General features: G+C 35.4%; 1 protein-coding gene across 1 annotated transcript in view; it reads left to right on the forward strand.

Annotated features, from left to right (window-relative positions):
- tex264b (testis expressed 264, ER-phagy receptor b) overlaps window positions 1-18,867 on the forward strand; it is a 99,109-nt gene extending 80,242 nt beyond the window's left edge. Inside the window, exon 4 of the mRNA XM_021472498.3 lies at window positions 16,035-18,867. Coding sequence (XP_021328173.1) covers window positions 16,035-16,303 — 269 coding nt within the window. The 3' untranslated portion in view covers window positions 16,304-18,867. The remainder of the gene's footprint in view (window positions 1-16,034) is intronic.
- The last annotated feature ends 3,742 nt before the right edge of the window (window positions 18,868-22,609 follow it).

The raw sequence follows: 22,609 nt of genomic DNA on the forward strand, positions 1-22,609 counted from the left end.
GAATAGATGGCATGATAATCGTAACCGAACCAAATCGTGAGACATTAAATGCTTTGTAACGGTCTTGTGAAAAGGTTGCATTACAGTAATTTGAGTATTTCTACTTTGTTACTTTACACCACTGGGGACTATGATGTCAATATTTAATTTAATTCTCAGAGATTTTTTTCTGGCGCATTGTTGAATCTATGCCAGTAAGAAGAAATGAATGCCAAGACAGTCCTACCAAGGTGTACCATAAATAAACTGCCCTTTTTTGGAGCACTAATAGTAGTCCATTGTCAAATGAATTAGTTAAATTATGCAACAAGCGCATTTGATAGGTTAAATTAGGAATGCACGATATTGGAAAAAACCAACGTTGCAATAATTTTTTTTTTTTTGCAATGTATATATTGCAATATATAATTTCAGAAGATGATTCTGTTTGAAAAGAATTAATATTTTTATATTGATTGGGATGATTTTATAGGCAAGTGCATCTGCATCGAATATACAATATATACAGTCACTAATTATTAGCCCTCCTGTGAATTTGTTTTTCCTTTTTAAATATTTACCGAATGATGTAAGGAATTTTTTCACAGTATTTCTTAAAATATTTTTTCTTTTGGAGAAAGTCTTATTTGTTTTATTTCGGCTAGAAAAAAAGCAGTTTGTCATTTTTTTTAAAAACATTTTAAAGTCAATATTTCTAGACCCCGCAATGATTTTAGTCTAACAGCATTGAGGCACATAAATCTAATGTAAAATTACACTGTATAGTCTTCACTGTAAACAATTAAACACTATTAATCTTTGTTGAAGTGGGAAACTTTATAATTTCTTGTTTAAATTCACTTCTTGTTTAAAAAAAACCCTGCATCATTAACTTTAAAACTGCTTTTAGTTGGTCAATGTTGCAATCTATTTCATTTGCCTCAAAACACCATTGCGCCAACAATCCGCATTAGCACACCTCTTTTGCAAACCAGCACATCCATGGCCAAACAAATTGGTGCAAATGCATGTTTTTAATGCAAATTGTGAAAATGATACCTACACTTCTGCATTGCACCGGGTGTATGATAGGGGCCTGTGACCACGAATAAATCCCCTCAATCAGTAAATTTTGAACTTTAAACCTGCATGATCTGACTTGATCATTTCAATCAGTTGATCATTAATTGGGCTTACTTTGAGCAGATCATTGCATTAAATGTACAATATATACAGCTGAAGTCACAATTCTTCGCCATCCTTTTTTAAATATTTCGTAAACGATGATTAACGGAGCAAGGAATTTTTTACAGTATTTCCTATAATGTTTTTTTTTTTCTGGAGAAAGTCTAATTTGTTTTATTTTGACTATAATAAAAGCAGTTCATAATTTTTAAATTAATAATACTAACTAATAGTAACTAATAGTAATCTTATGTAAAATAACACCGTATAGTATTCACTGTATAAATTATTAAACCCTATTAATCTTTGGTGAAGTGGGAAACTATCATTTCGTGTGTTCAAACTGTTTAAATTCACTTAAAATAGCTTGAGATCCTGCGATTCGACTATTGCAGATTTACATATTGCGATAGATGCTGAAACTATATATTGGCAGCCCTAGTTAAAATTTAGCAGAAAAAAATAAATTATTAGGCATTAAGCTGCACCTTATGGAGATTTGATGTGTGCATGTCATATTGGCTGAACTGTGCGATCACCTACACCTGCTCTGGTGATAATGAGACACAATCTGTGTGTGCGTTTAATGGCGTATTGCCCTGGTCAAACTAAAGCCCAGAGGTACCGCGGAGCAAATATGAAACACAGGTGAGCTGTTTGTGACCTGAGGGGAAGTGTTGTCCACACCAGCTGTCCTGGACAGTGTGTGTATGTGTGAGTCCTGGTGATGCCTGTTCCACCTGTTACCCCGAAAACAAACGCATAATAATAGCAGTAATATATGATCGAGGAGGAAGATTAAAGCGGAGAAGACACAAGATTAAAGGACGCATTTGAAGCCTGCTGGGTTACTGGGTCCAAATGGTGCTGCTAAATTTAATATGTTTTACAGGATGTCTTGTTCCTACTGTCCTCTCGTTATTCAAGTGCACATTTGATCCTCCAGCGAGACGCGCAGACGCTCAAAATCAGCACTTGTTAAACAGAAAAGTTCTTGGGTGCTTGTAGCTTTAGAAATAAACATGAAATCATCTGAAGCAGAAAATGTGCTCTGTAGCTGTGTTGATCCTACAATAAAAGTTTCCATGTTATTGACTTTTAATAGAATATAGGCATGAAATACTGTCTCTACGATATTTAAGGAACAAGTACAAGTGTAAGTGGCCAATAATATAATTTCTTTCCTTATTCATAAGTTTTTGACTCCATTGACTTTCATTGTTTCGACAAAATACTATATACAATTTATGAAATACTTTAATGAAGTAATGAAGTGTTATCAGGACATTCATAGAAAGTCAATAGACTCTAAATGTGTTTTTAATTCTCTCTTAATTTTTTAATGGACCAAAAAAAAAATACTGTTTATGAAAATGGCTTTACAGTGCATCCGGAAAGTATTCTTAGCTCTTCACTTCCACATTTTTGTTACAGCCGTATTCCAAAATGGATTAAATTAATTTATTTCCACAAAATTCTACACACAATACCCCATTATGACAATGTGAAAAAATTTTTTTTGAAATTCACATGTACATCAGCATTCGCAGCCTTTGCCGTGAAGCTCTAAATTGAGCTCAGGTACATTATGGCTGTTTCTCCAAGAACACATAGAAAGGACTTGCGTTCTTGTGGAGACCGGTCATGCCAGGTGTCCTCGGAAAAACAAACTCGGGTGACCTCGAGAACAGAGAAAGTGTTCTGTCAGAAATCAGATGCTGCGTTCTTCCTGATTGTCACATAACCTTCACGCGTTTTTTAAATGGAAAATTATTTAAACATTACAGCATTTTTACAAGGATTTATTGCTTTCCCCTTTTCAAAATATATACTATGCATAAAAACATTTTAAATATGCGTTGAACAATATAAACAAAACGAATTTTAATACAATTTTTGCAAACACCCTTAATGTGTTTATTTCTTTATTAAGATGTCCATGGTCATGTTTACTTTCACCATTTCATTTAGGGAAACTCCTGAGGTCTAAACTTTAATCTAAATAAAATGCTGCGCTTCCCACCTCCAGTCGCAATGACTTCTGGGACTCCTAGAGGGAGTTCGGTGCTCAAGTCTGCATCGCTGAGCACTCGATATCAACAACATCCGGGAAGTTTCACGCGACCTCTGTTCTTGCGGTCTTGACTATTGGAACTGAACTTTGGCAGCTGATGATGACGTTACACAAGAACACGAGGACGCAAGACCGCTGAAGAACACAGAAACAGCCTATGTTTCTACTGAGCATTCGTGAGATGTTTTAGCAGCTTAATTAGAGTTACCTGTGGTAAATTCAATCAATTGGAGATGATTTGAAAAGGCTGTTTATGTAGGGTCTCGGGGTTGACAGTGCATGTCAAAGCACAAACCAGAAGCCACTCCTCGCCTGGAATTTGCCAAAAGGCATCTGAAAGACTCTCAGACCATAAGAAGCAAAATTCTCTGGTCTGATGAGACTAAAATTGAACTCTTTGGAGTGAATGTCAGATGTTACTTTTGGAGAAAACCAGGCATCGCTCATCACCAGGTTAGTACCATCTCTACAGTGTAGCATGTTGGTGGCAGCATCATGTTGTGGGGATGTTTTTCAGCAGCAGTAACTGGAAGACTAGTCAGGACAAAGGGAAAGATGAATGCAGTAATGTACAAACATCCTGAATGAAAACCTGCTTTAGAGTGCTCTTGACCTCAGACTGGGGCCACGGTTCATCTTACAGCAGGACAATGACCCAAAGCCCACTGCAAAGATATCAATGGAGTGGCTTCACAACAGCTCAGTGAATGTCCCAGCCAGAGCCCAGACCTAATTCCTACTGAACATCTCTGGAGAGATCTGAAAATGGCTGTACACCATGACTTCCCATCCAACCTGATACTGCAAAGGAGTAATGGGCAAAAATTCCCAAAGAGAGGCATTATTTCAGTGACAAATGTCGTGAGCGCAGTATTACAAGTCGAGATTGCATTCATGCAATATAAGCATGCAAATCTCCGCTTGTACGCTAATTTCCTCTGTAAACTTTTTGTACACCCTCAAATATACGCTGCTCAAGCACAGATTTTCTTGTCTGCTCTCAAATAAGCATTGCTTAAGGGCAATTTAATGTGTTTGTGTAACGTATGTCTCCAACATGTATTAGATTTGCTTGGAACATTCATGAATGTCTTCAATAGACCTACAGAGCGGCATTAATGCATCCTCAAGTAAAGTGAAACGGCCATAAACTCCAGCAAGATAACTGAATTGTATGCAGAACCAGACCTTTATCTATGAAGAAAGTATTATTATGGAAACTGTATTCATCATAACTGAAAGCTACGTCATGTTTGCTGGCCTCATACATTGTGCAGCCCTGTCAGTCAGTCAGCATGTAAACTTAAAGGATTAAACTAATATTGCACAACACTACTACGATTACAGAAACGTTTGCTCTGTTATAATTCACTTACATTTTAATACTTTTTTGTTTTGATTGTAACCCGCTATTTAAAAAAAAAAAAAAAAACAGCAACTACTGAAGGTTTTGAATGAGAAGCTGTAATGTAGCTGTGGCGGGAATGAATTTTGATTTGGCGCCTCGCCATGAGATGCTTTTATTTAAAATAACTTGAATTACATTTAATGGCATTATTAACAGTAAAAGTCCAGTAATAATGCTGATTTGACCATTTTTATGCTCTTTCACCCTTTATTTCACAGTTTTATCTGCACCAATTTAAACACGTCCTTAAGTTTTGTTAATGTCCACAGCCAGCAAAATAAAGTATTCCTGAAACATGACACTTTTTTGTGTGTGAAATTATTTTCCACTTTTAATGAGCAGAAGTCTGCCAGCAGTGTGCCTGTAGTGACACAAAGTGCAGAGAACAGATGTGAACACAACAAAACCAGATTTCTTTTCTTTCCGTCCTTGGTTTTTGAAGTACTTCTGATTGTCTCTGAGCAGATGTCTGCGCTGCGCTTTGAAATTGGCAGGGACGTTTCACTGCAGCTGGAAAGTCAAAAATGACTGACCATTTAATTAATAATATGCGCCATCATCTCTTTTAGAAGATTGGGTAAAATTGCACTGTTTCATTTAAAAAAATGTCATGTTTCAGCGCTGCGTCAGCTACACATTTCCGAGCAGACAGCCAGCGCCTGTGATTTTAGTGATGTTTTAGTTGTCATGCTGAAGGAATAGCTGTGTTTTGCTGAAGTGGTGTGAAACTTGACCTCGCTACTCGGATTTAAGCATTCAACATCTGTTCCCTGGTGAAAGATGCTGTCCACGAAACAGCTTCAAAATGAGTTCTCAAAGTGGCATATTGCACTGAAATGTGCTTTAAATGGCCTTTGTGTGTGTGTTCGTGTGTGTTGTAACATATGGGAGACTAGAGGCAATTCTAGCACCTTACATTTCTTTAATAACAAAGGAGTGATTGCACTTCGGCATACATTAACTCGGACCCTTTAAATGCATCTCTTGGGATCATTTGCATTTAGATTTTGGCTGATTTACATTGCAATCAGAGAGTACTATTGAATTAATAAGCCTATGTCGTGCATGTTTTTTGCCGTTCAAATGCATTCAATTACAAGAGAGATTATGCCAAAAGAGAAACGCATTTTCGATTTCCTCCAGAGGAGGAATATTTTAGACCCCGTTTACACCAAATTCAATAACCAATTGCAGTCAAGTAACTAAATATGCAGAAACATGCATTGTTTTATTCAAATGAAGTAACTGTCTTTCTTTGTAGTGAAAACAGCCACCCTTTCCATGTAAATTAGTGGTGAATAATGCATATAGTTTGAATTAGTTATTTATTTACTGCATATACTGTATAGACCATTTTGTGGCATGTAAACAATAACAATGTTCCTAATGTATGTCTTATTTTACATTTTTAATTTCCATAGTTTCTGAGAATTTGAAAAGGTCTACATATCAATAAATGATGTTAGGATAGCCATTTTAACATTATAGCACCTATAATGAAAATCATCCTTTGTAAGCTGTTTGGACAGAACTGTGTGTTGGTATAGTGTGTCCACACAGTCAAATTGGGGTGATAGAAACATAAAAAGTCTTTTTATTTTTTTTATTTCCTGACGTTAAAATAGGATCCAAGTGGGGGAAACCGCAGCACCCGGACCAAACTTATGCCAACACGAAACAACTAGCAAACTTTACACAGAAATGCCAACTGGCATTGCCAGGACCTGAACCAGCAACCTTCTTGCTGTTAGGCGATCATGCTACCCACTGCACCACCATGACACCCATTCTAGTACATCAACTTCAAAATATTTATTCATTCATTCATTCATTCATTTTCTTGTCCATTTTATTAATCCTGGGTCGCCACAGCGGAATGAACCACCAACTTATCCAGCACGTTTTTATGCAGCAGATACCCTTCCAGCCGCAACCTCTCTAGAAAACATCCACACACACACTACGGACAATTTAGCTTTCCCAATTCACCTGTACCGCATGTCTTTGTACTGTAGGTGACACTGGAGCACCCAGAGGGGTCCCCCGCGACGCAGTGGCGCAGCAGGTAGTGCTGTCGCCTCACAGCAAGAAGGTCGCTGGTTCGAACCTCAGCTCAGTTGGCTTTTCTGTGTGGAGTTTGCATGTTCTCCCTGCGTTCGCGTGGGTTTCCTCCGGGTGCTCCGGTTTCACCCACAGTCCAAAGACATGCGGTACAGGTGAATTGGATTGGCTAAATTGTCTGTGGTGTATGAGTGTGTGTGAATGTGTGTGTGGATGTTTCCCAAAGATGGGTTGCGGCTGAAAGGGCATCCGCTGCGTAAAAACTAGATGGATAAGTTGGCGGTTCATTCCGCTGTAGCGACCCCGGATTAATAAAGGGACTAAGCCGACAAGAAATGAATGAATGATTAAGTTATGTGAATGTGCTCACCCATCATTTATTCATCATTCACTTATTCAAAACCTAAAATTTCTTCTTTTGTTGAACACTAAAGAAGATATTTTGAAAAATGCGGGTTGACTATTGACTTCTAAAGCAGGAAAAAAATAATATAGAAATAAATAGATCCCAGAAACCAGCATTCTTTAAAATATATATTTATTTGTGTTCAACTCATAAAGGTTTAAAACTGCATGAGGGAGAATAAGTAATTAAGTTATTTTCATTTTTGGTAAATTATCCCATTTAAGTAAGGGTTAGGATTCAACCTTTCAATTAGAAAAGGGTTCTAGCCTATTACAAGAACCCTGTCAGGTAACACTATTTTCTGCAGAATGCACAAAGACTTAAAACTCTTACTAAATGCTTATATTTTATTAGTATTATTATTGTTGACACATACAGTATACACTCGCCGGCCACTTTATTAGGTACACCTTACTAGTACGGGGTTGGACACCCATTTGCCTTCAAAACGGTTCAGAGATGCTCTTCTGCATACCTCGGTTGTAACAAGTGATTATTTGAGGTACTGTTGCCTTTCTATCAGCTTGAACCAGTCTGGCCATTCTCCTATGACCTCTGTATACGCTCACTGGATGTTTTCTCTTTTTCGGACGATTCTCTGTAAAACCTAGAGATGGTTGTGCGTGAAAATCATAGTAGATCAGCAGTTTCTGAAATACTCAGACCAGCCTGTCTGGCACCAACAACCATTCCATGTTCAAAGTCACTGAAATCACCTTTCTTCCCTATTCTGATGCTCGGTTTGAACTGCAGCAGCTCGTCTTGATCATGTCTACATGCATAAATGCTTTGAGTTTCTGCCATGTGATTGACTGGTTAGAAATTGGAGTTAGCCAGCTGTTCGAAAGGTGTACCTAATAAAGTGGCCGGTGAGTGTAAATGCAAGTACTGTATAAACCCATACCAAATGTTGTGAATGTTATTTCCCTGCAGCTTCAGCTTGAAGGACACTTTGTTCTTTTTCTCCGACAGTATCAATCGCTTCACCTTTATCCCTCTCTCTTTCACGTCGCTGTCATCCCTCTATTTCGCCTTTATCTGCTCTGTCTATCTCCACTTGCAAAAATGCCACGCTGACAGGAAGAGCAGGAGGCAGATAAACACTAAGTGAACGGTCATCTAATAGACACACAATACATCCCTTCATCTCAGAATCACTGACATAACAGAAAAAAATTAAGAAATGCTGCACCGTTGACATGTTTGTCAGTCCAACACGCTGAGTGTGAACCGATGGGGCCTCCTTCAAAATCACACACCTTACTCAATCTGTTAGTCTGTTAGCTCTCTCATAATGTCACTAACTGTGTGTGTGTGTGTGTGTGTGTGTGTGTGTGTGCTAAAGTGATTAAGAACTTTTACTGAATTGCTACAAAACATTGGGTCTAATTCACGAACCATGCACAAATGTATGCGTATGTAGTAATACTGTACGCGTGTATGGAGTACACTTAAGTAGTAAAATGTATTCTAAATCTCTGAAAAAATTTAAGAACAAATTTTACCACACATATGCAGTAATCATGTATGCCCGGGGCCTCTTAAACATATATAAAGAACTCTACATGTAATTAGAGATGGTATTCACAAGAGAAATAAAAGTATTTTTTATTCATTAAATTAATATTTACTAAAATTTAGTAGTATTAAAATCTACTATCATTAAAAACTGATATTACAGTATATATATATGTTTTCTAAAGTCTACAAAAATCCAGTGTATTTTACCTCGCGTTTTCAGAAATCGTTAGGGGTGTAACCAATCACAGTTGATCCGTGATTTATACGAATTACAACCCACAGTTCTGAATGCACATGACCCGCGGATTAATAACTTTTTTGAGCTTGTAAGTTAACCCAACATTAATAACAATTGCAGAGAGAGAGAGAGAGAGATCGCCTCCAGCGTCATTCAAATCATGTGTATGAAAGCATTTCAGCTTCCCTGGAAAATACAATGATGACGGAAGAAGTTGTGGTGGTGGGAACTACCTAAATGCTTTCTTAGGTTATTAATTAAAGGTGTTTTCTGTCACTGTCACTGCTTGTTTAGCCTGTATAAATGCATTCAGTGTAAAGCTGCACAATTAAACATTAAAGATCGTGATCTCAATTCAAACCCACGCAGCATGAATGATAAATTAAAATGATTTACATATGTTTAATAATCCTTCGAAGCGCTGCATTCAAATCTGTGTTTGATCGAGAGAGATTCAGTTATGACACTTTACAAACAATTCAATAACACAGAAGTACTGGAAGAACAGTTTATAGTTCAGATATAATCACCAATGTTTATGGTAAAGATAAAAATCACTGTTTAAATGGAACCTGAACTGAAGCAGGTGAATGTTGTAGCAATTACATCAATTAACCAATAGGTCAAACAACCATCAAAATTATGTTACCATTATAGTTATTTTTTATTTGTTTCATTGCCATAATTGTCTCGTTTTAAATCATAATTTGACTTATAAACTTCTCTGGACAAGTGGTGCTTTGCTGAAGAGCCTTTATATGGGCATGGTGTATTATGCAATTTACTAAGACGCTTCCGGAGAACACTTAAAATTTCAAACAGAAGAACAAGTTTAAAAACACTCATGTATACGCATGCTTTGTAAATCAGGCGGAAAGTGTAGTGATAAGTTAAAATGCATGTATAAATAGCCAATTATTAGCGAATAAGATCCATTGTACTTCATGTTTCATATGATGAACAACAGAAAGGCACAACATTGATTTGCTGATAATTCAGATAGCATTTACCTGTTTTGACTTTGTTTACAATTTTTTTAATTGTCACAGTATTAGCTTAAACTGTTATATTTCACTAGTAAAACTATTTAAAACATTTAACTGCAATATTTTAGTGCTCTTTCTACTGCTAACATTTCAGATGAGCCTTTTAAGTACTTTTCATTTCAGTTACAAAAGAACATTTTCTATCAATATTTTCATTTTTCTTAATCTATTAAAATATAAAGTCAATCAAAATGAATTTGAATTGTTGATTTTTTTGTTGTCTTTTTGCAAAGTGAGTGATGCTGTGATAGATTGGCTGAAGATCGGTATCGGCCGATAATCACATTTCATGACTCAATCAGTACTCGCTGATCTGGCCATTCTCATGAACCGATTGCAAGTGTGATTGTTTACGAGAAAGTTATATTATCTTCACAATATTGCAGGTTCACTAAAACCTAGCTGGAAATATAAAGAAAATAAAAACACTTAAAAAAATATATATATATATATTAGGGATGTAACGGTATTGTAAATACCGTCATACCGCAATATTAAATTTTTTCGATATTACCGAAGTCGCATGACTCGGTAAAACTATAGGTCTTCAGAGAAAATTTGCTCAGGCGAATGAAGCGAACGGGAGGTAGCTGAAACTTCATTTCCCATCAGCCCCGGCGTGGCCATAATCCTTTGCGGTCTGTTGTCGCTACAGATCCAGTAATGCGGAAATGGAGTGTGCTGCTAGTAGCGGAGATGAAAAAAAGATGGAAATGATCGAACCTAAAGCGGGTGTTGTCGCCGCGCGCGTGCTGAATAGCGGTGCTGTCGCGCGCGTTCTGATCAGCTGTGTTGTGGCGCGCGTATTGTAAAGCGCCGAGGGGGGGGGGTTGAGCGCGCATACCAAGAGAGGTGTTGTCGCGCGCCTACTGAAGGGCTGGACTGGACGGAGGTTGTGTCGCGTCGCGGGGGCACTTTTGATCGTTTTGGAAGGGCATTTTCTATCCAAGACTAAAAAGGGCATGTGCACTGCACAGGTTGAGCCCTATGTGTGCACGTGCCTGCAAGTTGGGGAATACGACTAATAACAGCCATGGGGACTGCAGAAACACAGCACTGTTCAGATTGATGCAGACATTGACTTGTACCGCAAAGAGACCTCTATCTCACTCATGGTTTGTCTTCTCAAGTGGGGGAAAGACAATGCACAACGTTACCCCACTGCTGTCAACATGGGCCAAGTCATATCTCTCTTGTCCCAGAAACCTCAGTCCCAAATGAGAGGGGTTTTTTCTGTTGCAGGGGACATTGTAAATACCCAGAGATACCAGCTTTTACCAGATTATATTTATATGATAATTTTCCTTTAAAGCCATCTCTATCTAAGTGAGTGAGTGATTAAATGTTGAATGTGATGAGTTTTCAACAATACTAAATTGAAACTTTATTTTTTTACATGGTTTAATAATTTTTTGTTATTAAAATTGAAGTTCCTGTTTCAAAGCTAACAGATAGATGGCTAATTTGTATGTCATTGACACTTTTGGCACTTTTTTGGAGTATTTTCAAAAGTTTTTTTTTTCCTGTAAATGATTCAATAAATACCGTACCGTGACATTCATACCGAGGTATTACCGTACCGTGAAATTCTGATACCGTTACATCCCTAATAATATATATATATATATATATATATATATATATATATATATATATATATATATATATATATATATATTTTATATTATTTATATAATTTTTTATATTTATTTTAATAATTAATGATTTTAATAATATATAATTTTTTTTCTTATTTTGAGCCCCCCTAAAATGAAAATCTTAAAATTGGCCCTGGGTACAGTTATATAAAGCTTGAAGCATCAGAATCGGTACCCTATAATCAACCAATCACTATGACAAGGTATTGGTACTCTGTATTGGCTGCAAAACACCTGATCGGACCATCCCTAGATGTAATCTAATTAAAATAACAATTATGAAATCATCATAGACATATAAAGTACTCCTAATGCTGAGCTGTTCTAAACTAGATCAGTAGTCATTTATTTTCATTCAACTTAGTCCTTTATTTATCAGAGGTTGCCACAGCGGAATGAACCATCAACTATTCCATCATATGTTTTACGCAGGGGATGCCCTTCCAGCTAAAACCCAGTACTGGGAAACACCCATATACTCACACACACACACACACGCACGCACACACACACACACACACACACACACACACACACCACAGCCAATTTAGTTGAGTCAATTCACTTATATCGCATGGCTTTGGACTGTAGGGGAAACCTCCCACACCAATACAGGGAGAACATGCAAACTCCACACCGAAATGCCAGCTGGGACTCGAACCAGCGACCTTCTTACTGTGAAGCGACAGTGCTAACCACTGAGCCACTGTGCCACCAGATCAGTAATCAGCGCATTATAAAAAAAAAAAAAACTAAGAAACACAAAAAACAACCCAGCTACTATATACTATGCTAAAAGTTTTAAGCATGAAACTAGTTATCCACAAAGCGTCATGTTCACACTGCAATGCCAACACATGCAGTTCACCAAACACTCCTCATCTCCTTTCCACAACTGCTAATTAGCAACTAGCAGCACTGCAGAAACAACCTGGAAGAGCTGATTAAACAGAAGCAAACGGGTGTCTCTTTTTAAACTTTTAAATGAGAAGATGTTAGGAGCTTTAGGCTTGCTGTATTATTACTCACTGTGAAGCTGAATGCATTTACAGCACATGCAAAATCATGTTTAATGAGCTGACAATGCATGTGGTCAGGTAAATGCATTCCTATATGGGAGTAAGGTCATATATGGCATAAGCATAAGATGATCTTGACAGCATCTAAATGCATTAACGAGATTTGTGTTGCTTTATTGAGTGTGATACACGACAGAAACATGTCCTTACTGTGGATTTAAGTGCATCCAGATGGAGGGATCATTTTGAAGTAACGGAGGAGGAAATATACCACAAGCTCAGACTCTTTCTTGACCCAAAGACTCATAAAAATGCGTTCTCATCTCAGACACCAGAAATAGAAAGTGCTTCAATCAAAACTGCTGCATCATGAAAGAGTAACAAATGAGAATAATTATTTGCCTCAATCTGAATAAGACAATAATATGATTAAGGGCTGTTTCTCAAACCCAGACTTGGAAGAACGAACTCCCGAGGACGCAAGGACACAAGTCGGGTACTTCTTCAAATGGAACGGCTGTATACTTCATAACGTCACTTACCTCACCATGGATTCATCGGTTTCACTGTACATTAAAAATAAAATGATTTAATTATATAAAGCACGGCCCTGTAATTAATATTATATTGATATTATAAATCTACATTCTTGATTTAGGAAAATGTAAACAAATCTAAATAAATGAAGTGAAATGTGTTATACACAGACAAGTGTCTATGATTATCAAATTTAATAAACTACAATGGACATTATACAAGTATAAAGTACAAGACGTGCACAATAAGAAATAAAGATAACATTAAGCAATTTTGTAAACGAAGACAAACCTCGTACAACACGGTAACAATTAAAGACAATTATAAAACGTAACAAAATAATACTGCCCAAATAATACACCTGAGAACAAATAATAGATTTAAAAAGACCAAAAACAGTCCGTTAGATCTTCACATGATGTATTAAATATCATGTTTTAACTACAATAGAGAGATGAGATCCAGCGGTACATCTGAGATGGACTGGCCGAAGTAAAGCTGCTCTCGGCGGGGGAGGTGATGACGAAACTCCTGCTGGCAGGCTGGGAGTCGGAGTTCGCATAAGCTGAGGCACATCGTTAAAGATGCGCTTTCTTTGTGAATAAACTGCCGGTTCGAGCTTAAAACAACTACATTATCACCTGAAAAACTGTTAAAACTTTATTTTGTGACACAGTAAAGGAGTATTTTTAAAACCGTGAGGGTTTTTTCTTCCACCATTAGCATTTGCTGGTTAAGCTGCAATGCATTCTGGAATATCTACATATAATTTATTACAGTTGGTGTACATCATGGCACCATGTGATTTTGGGCGTTTTGTTTATAACTTTACAACATGTTCAACTGCAGTTAATTTCTCATACTATGTGTGCAAACAGACGACAACGGATACAAGTTCTTAAGCAACAGGCAGCAATGAGATACTATTGGGTTTCATTCACTGACTTTTCATTCATGCCCCTGAAACAAACTCAAAGGTACTGGATAAGAGCACAGTCATCGTTTCCCATTCCCACGAAAAATGTGCTTTCTTGTTTGAAGGTATTGGCTGTGTCCAGAATAGGCATGGGCCGGTATAAGATTCTGACGGTATAATAACGGTATTATGGTATTGTGATCACTGCTCTAAAATAAGTTATTTTTAAATGCCTGGGTAAAATAACAAAAACTTTTCCTATTGAACACCGATTTAAAATATTTTGGAGCAGTAAACATGTCTGGTTAAATAATTCAAATGAATCACTGACTTTTGCTATCTTCCTTCGTTTCAAAAACCCAGATTTATTTACAATTTACAAGACTTCTTTGGATATATTTTTTTGCTTGAGATACTGTTGTCCTAAAAAAAAAACTAAAAAACTACGTGAATAAAAAATCTGACACATACCTTAGGAACGGTAGTACAGAAAATGTTGGCGAGTTTTAAAACCTTGACTTTCCAAACGGCGGTATACCTTGAAATCGGTTATCATCCCATGCCTAGTCCAGAATCACATACTTCCATACTATATAGTACATTAAAAACAGTATTCGAACACAGTAGTATGTCCAAATACAGTGCAAGGACAACACAAAATCACATTCTGCACACATTACAAAGTGCTTCCTAAGGAATACGAGGAATACAAGGCTTATTTAAAAAATAAAAAAAATTCACGAGGAACGCATTAAATAATCTTTGTTGTATCGTCTGCAATCAAATACAAGTCAAAGTAAAATTTGAAATCCCTACTTTCTTTTTTATTTGCATTTTCTATACTATCCCAACTTTTCTCATACCCTCACATATTTTACAATTCTATCCTGCTATCATCCTGTAAAGATATTTTCCCAAATTTCTCCCATATTTTTAATCTTTCTGTGAAGAGCGGCAATAAACATTAAAGAGCTGATCCTCCCCTATACACAACCTATACCACCGAACAACAAGGGGACGCCCCTTGCTTTTAAAGGTGAATCTGTTCTGTGATTTCATTTTATTTAGGCAGGAAAACACTGAAATAATTATAAAAATGGCAGGATTCCCTTCCTTTTCAATACAGGCACTGTTGCCCCTTCTATGCAATCCTCAAAACAGTGAGTTCATGTAGCAGTGCGTGAAAATAGTGTTAATAAATATAAATATAAATACTGTTATAAATAGTGGTACCTCTGGGTTTTGGGTGCATGTTTTAAGAGACATATACACAATAATAATAATAATGATATCTGAACATGTCAATCTTGCTGAGTTCTTTAAAAAACAACAAATGTTGTCTTAGATGAGCATAAACAGTTAGGAAAGCAATCAAATGCATTCATTATAGATCTGTGCACATCTCTGTTAATGCAATCAAACAAAAATCTAGATGAGAGATTCATTCGCTGCTTTTTAATCAGAATGTTTAAATTATACAGTGAATAAAAGATTAATGAGATTAATAACTTGATTTAATTTCATTACAATAGCTGTTCATTTTAATAGGCTAAACTGTTTGATAAATTATTTGCAGCTTTTTCTAATGCCTGCTATTTATTCTATCCTTTGTAAATAATAACAATATAAAAATATATTACTGACTGTTTTAATCACAATTTTGACAGGTATGCTTTTTCTGATTTGGGGTTGTACTACAAAATGTTAGTTTTATTGAGGTGTTTACATGTCTGTATTGCACTTCAATAATGTGACTAAAATAGGATGCACCACATGTCTTAACTCGATTACTGTTAAGTTCAATTGTGACTTATGAGAGATACTCAAATATCGCTGTTTACATGTAGACTCTTTAATCAGAGTATTGTCTTAATCGTATTAAAATCTGAGTATTAGTGTTCATTTACTCATTGTTTATGTGAACAAGCTCACAGTGGCGAAATGAATCATCTCTTGTGTTTGGTGTGTGTGTTTGTCAACATACAGGTGCTGATTCCAACAGCGAGCGCAGTTCTTCTGTGAGCCAGCAGGACGCTTCACCTGCCCCGTCCAGCACGCGGACACACTCGCACCCGGACAGACAGCAATACTGGGACTTCGATCGTGTGGAGAGAAGCGACACCTCCAGCGTCTCTTCCTTCGAGGAGCTGGAGCTGGATTCGGACAGGTGCGAACACACTCTTCCAGCCCTCGCAACAGGCGGAAAACACAACCTGCAGGACCAGGACAGAGAGATCATGGTGGAGGAAGAGTAAGACGGAGAGCAGTGAATTGTGGGAAATGTGAGGGATGTGTTTTGACTTTGATAGTTCACTCAAAAATCAAAGTTCTGTCATTAGTTTTGTTCTTCCAAAAGGCTAATTTATACTTTGTTCGACCGTATTCAAATTTTACTTACATTTTATGAAGTAACAATAGTAGTTACAATTATTACAATGCTTTCAATTAAGTTTTAGATTTCACCTTTTCTTTTTTAAATTTTATTTTGTTTGTTTTTTGGATTATTTTACTATATAATAATTAACTACAAAATTTCAGTAATTATTTTCTCCAGAAATCACAAAAAAAAAATTTATCAAAAATGGTTTGGTGTTTTCCATGAATTTTATTTATTTTCCATGAATTTTAATTTTATTTTATTCCATTTTATTTAGACATGATATGTCCTGTTACTTTTTATTTGTTGTCATTTTAATTTTGCTGTAATTTCTTTAGCATAATTTGACTATAACAATTAATTATATAATTATTATCATTATTTTCCCTTCTAGAATCCACAATACAAGTCGTCATTATGGATTCCAAGAAATTTAATTTTGTTATTTGAATGCAGTCATAATATTTTTGCAGTAATCTTTTTCTTCTAATTTTAGTTTTTTTTTTTGGTTTTTTTTTTGCATTATTTGACTACATAATAATTAATTATATAATTATTATCTGTATTTTTTCTCTCCAAAAACAAAAATGTAAAAATGATCCATATAGTTTGGTGTAGAAAGAAATATTATTTTTAATTTTATTTGGATGCAGTCATAATATTTTTAATTTGTTCTATTTTTTACATTTATTTTTTTAACATTATTTTACTATATAATAGTTAATTATATAATATCATTAGTATTTATTTTCTTCAAAAAACACAATAAATTGGTCCATATGGTTTGATCTATTCCAAGAAACGTTATTTTAATTTAGATATAGTCATGATATTTTTAGTTATTATTATTATTATTATTATTATTATTACTTTTTTATTATTGTTTTTTTTGTGCATTGTTTGACAATATAATAATGAATTATATAATTATTATTTATATATTATCTGTATTTTTTTTCTCCAGAAACCACAATAAAAGTGGTCCATTTGGTTTGGTCTATTCTAAGAAATCTAAATTTTATTTGGATACAGTCGTAATATTTTTAATTTATTAAAAATTTTTCTTTTTAATTTAGATATTTATTTGTTCTTTTAGCATTATTTTACTTTGTAATTATTAATTATATAATAATTATTGGTAGTTTTTCTCCAGAAACCACAGTAAAATAGTCCATATTGTTTGGTCTATTCCAAGAAATATTATTTTAGTATTAATTGGATATGGTCATGATATTTTTAATTTGTTATAATAAAAATTTTATTGCAATTTTTCACATTTTTATTTTATTTTTTAGCATTATTTGACTATATAATTATTAATTATATAATAATTATCAGTATTGTTTCTCAAGAAACCACAATAAAATTGCTTTGTATGGTTCTGTGCATTTTCAAGAATTGTTATTTGGATACGGTCATGATTTTTTTTTTATTTGTTGTAATTCTAATTTTGTTGTAGTTTATATTTTATAAAATTATAGAACATTGGGAAGGCAAAAATGACAGATTTGTGATATTCGGGTCAAACATACTTGTATATTGTCGAGGATGTGTGGGGAAAAAATTTGTTAAAATGTGTTCTTCAATTAATAAATTGACAAAGTTGTTTAGTCGGGATGGAAGAGAACAGTCAGGTACACAGTTTTGTCTGTAGACAAGAAATAACTACATAATTAAGCCAGGTAACCTGAATTTCTTGAAAACATCTTCCGCATTTTATTTCGTTCGTCCTCATTATTCAACCTGTTGTGTGATTGTCATTGATTTGTAAGTTCTTGTTGACTGACGTTAAACTGACATTGTCTTCAAACTGATGTTATTGATTATTCATGTGAATCTATTTAAATGTTATTCCAGTCTAATTTGTTATTCTCCATCCGCTGTCGTCTTCCTTCAGTAATTACTAATTTGCACCCAAAGAAACTCCCAAAACTGAAGAGCTGTGTGACTTGAATATTCATTCCTCGAAGCCATATGTTCATAGACGAACCAAATCTTTATTTGCACCAGAAACTGACAGAAAACATTTTCTCAGGAAGGAAACAACCGCAGGAGATTTTTTGCAACACTCGTGTTTACTTGTTCGCAATTAAAGGTGTTTGGAGCACCATCATTATCTGATTACATAAATTATATTTGCAAGCACTTGGGTTTTCTTACATTACAGATTACACTCGATTGGTGTAGTATATTTTATAAATGTTCCAGTGGTATCTTCTGAGCTGTGAATGTTGATGCATTTTAAAGTGTTGTTTTTTAACTGATGTCTAAAAATAGTTTATTCCTACAATAGTGTGTATTTTGTACCGGGTTGTGCATACTTCCAATGTACTTGATATATTGTCAGATTTAGATATAATTTATAATATTTTATATCAACGTCTGATTTGAAATCTTTGTTTTGATAGTTGTTGAGCAACTTAATAAAGAGTTTTAACAAACCATTGCATTCTTTTTGTGCTGTATAAATCTCCTACTAGCTTATATTAATTCAGTTAATATTATATATTATTAATATTTATACAATAGTTCTGTCTGGTTCTCGAGTCTGACCGGCTGATTAAAAGCAATATCAGCACTTGTACAGCCTCTTCACCCTTGTGTATTACTCCACATACATGAGTGGCAAGCAGAGGACTACAGTTTGAAAAATATTGCAGCTGCTGGACAACAATGTACTTTTGAGGCTTTTAAAGGTGAGAATGTGGTTTAGATTGCAAATATGTAGTTTATTTAAAAGGACAGTGCCTATTTTCAGCACGTTGGTGGCCATCAGCCTGTCATACTGAGCAGAGCATACTGAGGTGGGGACAGAGCCCACATAATAAGCCCTCAGAGGAGAACAACAGCATTTTTATAAATGCATGTTTCAAACTACAGCTGAACAAATCATTGCAGAACAGCTAAGTGACATTCTTAAGACCATCTCTCTCTTTTGTATCTTGTAGTGTTGTATTTTAGAGCTGCATGATTCTGGCTAAAATGGGAAAAAAATAAAATAAAAAAAATAAAAATCACAATTTTATTTATTTTTTTGCCTAAAATAAAGATCACCATTTTCTCACCATTCTGTAGATGTAAAATAAAGGCTAATATGACTGGGCTATTATTATTATACTCAAACATGTGGTAAAACAGCAATAGGCTTTGTGTAGTTGTACCGTTGGTTAAAATGCTACATTTTGTTTAGACTTGGAATGGTGGAATTGAACAGACTTTAGATTTGTCCTGGTCATTAATGCTGATGATAATTCTGATGTTGTATTATTGTGTTTGAGACATATGCCTACAATCTGTAATTCTCTGCTTAAAAACTGTCACTGATGTGATTTTCGTGAATGCAGAAGACTGGGTGGGTATTTTTGCATTTCGGTGAGTTTTGGATACTTTAAGCTGGAATCAGTCAGCTACATCTGGCAACACTGTGTGCGCTTGTGGTTTCATTTTCACTGCTAAGAGCGGTTCACTTAACACGCAGCTCCCAAACGATCACTCCGTGCCACAAACGGAATGTTATTTACAACTTTATTACCTGTTATTCACAGCCTATGCAGGTTCTGTTCACTAAAGTAAACTTCATTCAGAAGCGCGAGAGCCTCTCTGTGGTAACAGCTGACGGTCAGCTCACGTCACGTGTGACTTTGCGGTCCCAAATACATTACATAAAGACAGAAAAGATATTTTTGAGGTGAATTATACCTTATAAATACAGCATGTGACTCCTTGAACATCATTTAGAGGTGTCCACATTGCTTGAACAATGTATGTAAAACAATGTGAAGGCTTGTGCGGCCACCAATGCTTCTCTCCTGAACTTGAAAATATTATTGAATCGTAGAAATGCTGGATTATGATCGTCTAGAGGGTCAACTCGAGATTGTGATCTTTTCACGATTAATTGTGCAGCTCTACTGTATTTATAGCACAGTAATTTGGTAGTGTTTGCTTTGGCTTTGCCGGGGATAACTATTGTGATATCCTGATTACAACAGAGAATTACAAGGGAATCTCTGTAGACTGATGGCATGTCATGCCGTTCAGCCTAATAATCTTAAAATGTCTCCAAAATCACCTGTTTTGTCATCATTTTAGACATTACGCTAGAAAATCATTCCAATACTAGCTCTAAGGTGATGTATGTGAATGAGCAACAGTTTCTGCTGTTCTGACGATCAGCTGCAGATGTGTATGATCGACAGAAGAGAGTAGTTCCTCTTACAAAACGGTTTGAGAATCTCCGTGTTTGATTTTCCTTTTTATATACTCGATTATGCCGTTGAACTGTTGTACTGTATAAATGCAATATCACACGAGTAGCAGTGCGTTATGGCTGTGCATCACCACCAGTGCTGATATAATATTAAACCACACTGAACTGAGCTAAACTGAACTTAAACTTTGAAAAATAATCTACACTGTTTCTATTTAATATGATCTTTTATGTGAAGCTGCTTTGACACAATCTACATTGTAAAAGCGCTATACAAATAAAGGGGAATTGAATATCGCACCGCTACTCATGTGATATTGCTCATATAAACTAGGGCTGCATAATACAAGAAAAATCTGACATTGTGATATTTAATTTTGCTGCATTCTACACTTCGATATGAATATAATTTCAGCAGCTGAAATGAATAGCTCTATTTGGAAAGATTTCCTTAATTTGGATCGACTGGGATGATCGAGTCTTTTTCTGTGTAGTGCATCTACTTAAAATATAATAAATTACATACTGTAAGCATATCTAAATAAAAAGAATGTGGAAGTAATCAGATATAGAAATTGAGCAATCAAACAAACAAGGTCATCATCATTGTAGAAATAATAATAAAAAAATTATTAATATCGTTTCATCTTTAATAAATAATCTAATCCTGCAATGTGTTTATTGTGCATACACGCATTGCAATATCGATGATCAAAAGATATATTGTTCAACCCTAATTTAAACTAGTTTAATCAGGAGTCAAATCTGTTTTTCCTTTTATTGTGGTGTTTTATAAAGCTGCTAATGTTTAGTTTTTTTTTTTTCAATATTTCTTTTTTTTATTGCCTATTCATTGTCATTTGTTTGTTCATATTTACAATACAGATATTAGAATGTGAATAGGTCTATTTCATTAAAATGGCTAGCGTTATGCCCTTTTAATATTCATTTATTTTAGCTTGGTCCCTTTATTAATCAGGAGTCGCCACAGCGGAATGAACCGCCAACTTATTCAGCATATGTTTTATGCAGCGGATGCCCTTCTAGCTGCAACCCATCACTGGGAAACAACCATACACTCATTCACACACATACACTTTGGAAAATTTAGCTAACCCAATTCACCTATAGCGCATGTCTTTAGACTGTGGGAGAAACCGGAGCACCCGGAGGAAACCCACGCCAGCACTGGGAAAACATGCAAACTCCACACAGAAATGTCAACTGACCCAGCTGAAGCTCGAACCAGTGAGCTTCTTGCTATGAGACAACAGCGCTACCCACTGCGCCGCCCGCCCTTTTAATAATAAATGTGTAATATTAATGTGTGAATTTTTCAGCACAAGATATCTCACAGACCAGTATTATTTATTATACCATGCTGTACTGTAAACACCTTCTTTGGGTTTTTTTAGGAATGTCACTTTAAATGCAAATGAGCTCCAGCTTTCCGTCCCCTTTCCAATAAAGGGCGGAGTCTTTACAATGTTACAAATACTTTTTAATGCCTTTTAAAGTCTTGTCAGCTAAAACGTGTGCAGTAAAGTACACACAAAACTGCAGAAAAAAAAAACACACACACATTTAAAAATTTGAATTATTTATTCTCTTGTAAGAAAACACAAGACTACATTCGAGATGTTAGAGTTCAGTGTAGTGACTGATAACTACAAATCAACCAATAAACTTCAGAACTTTGATGTCTTGTTGTTATTGCTCTCTATAAAACCCAGGCTTCTGTAATTCCCTCTCTGTATTGTGTCTCCTACTGCTTTCTTTGTTTTCTGTAAAAATCAAAACCATTGTCTGTTCTCCCAAGAGATCGATTTAGGGTCTCTTTGCACTGACGTTTTCAGAGGCCACATGAACACAGTCAGCTTCAAAGTAATCCACACACTGTAGTTGACACTGTAGGCCCTAATTGAAAATAATACATCACAATATTGCCTCCGGAGACATTGAAAGAAGTTTAAG

Source organism: Danio rerio, chromosome 11, assembly GCF_049306965.1.
Source record: "Danio rerio strain Tuebingen ecotype United States chromosome 11, GRCz12tu, whole genome shotgun sequence".
NCBI classification, from domain to species: domain Eukaryota; kingdom Metazoa; phylum Chordata; class Actinopteri; order Cypriniformes; family Danionidae; genus Danio; species Danio rerio.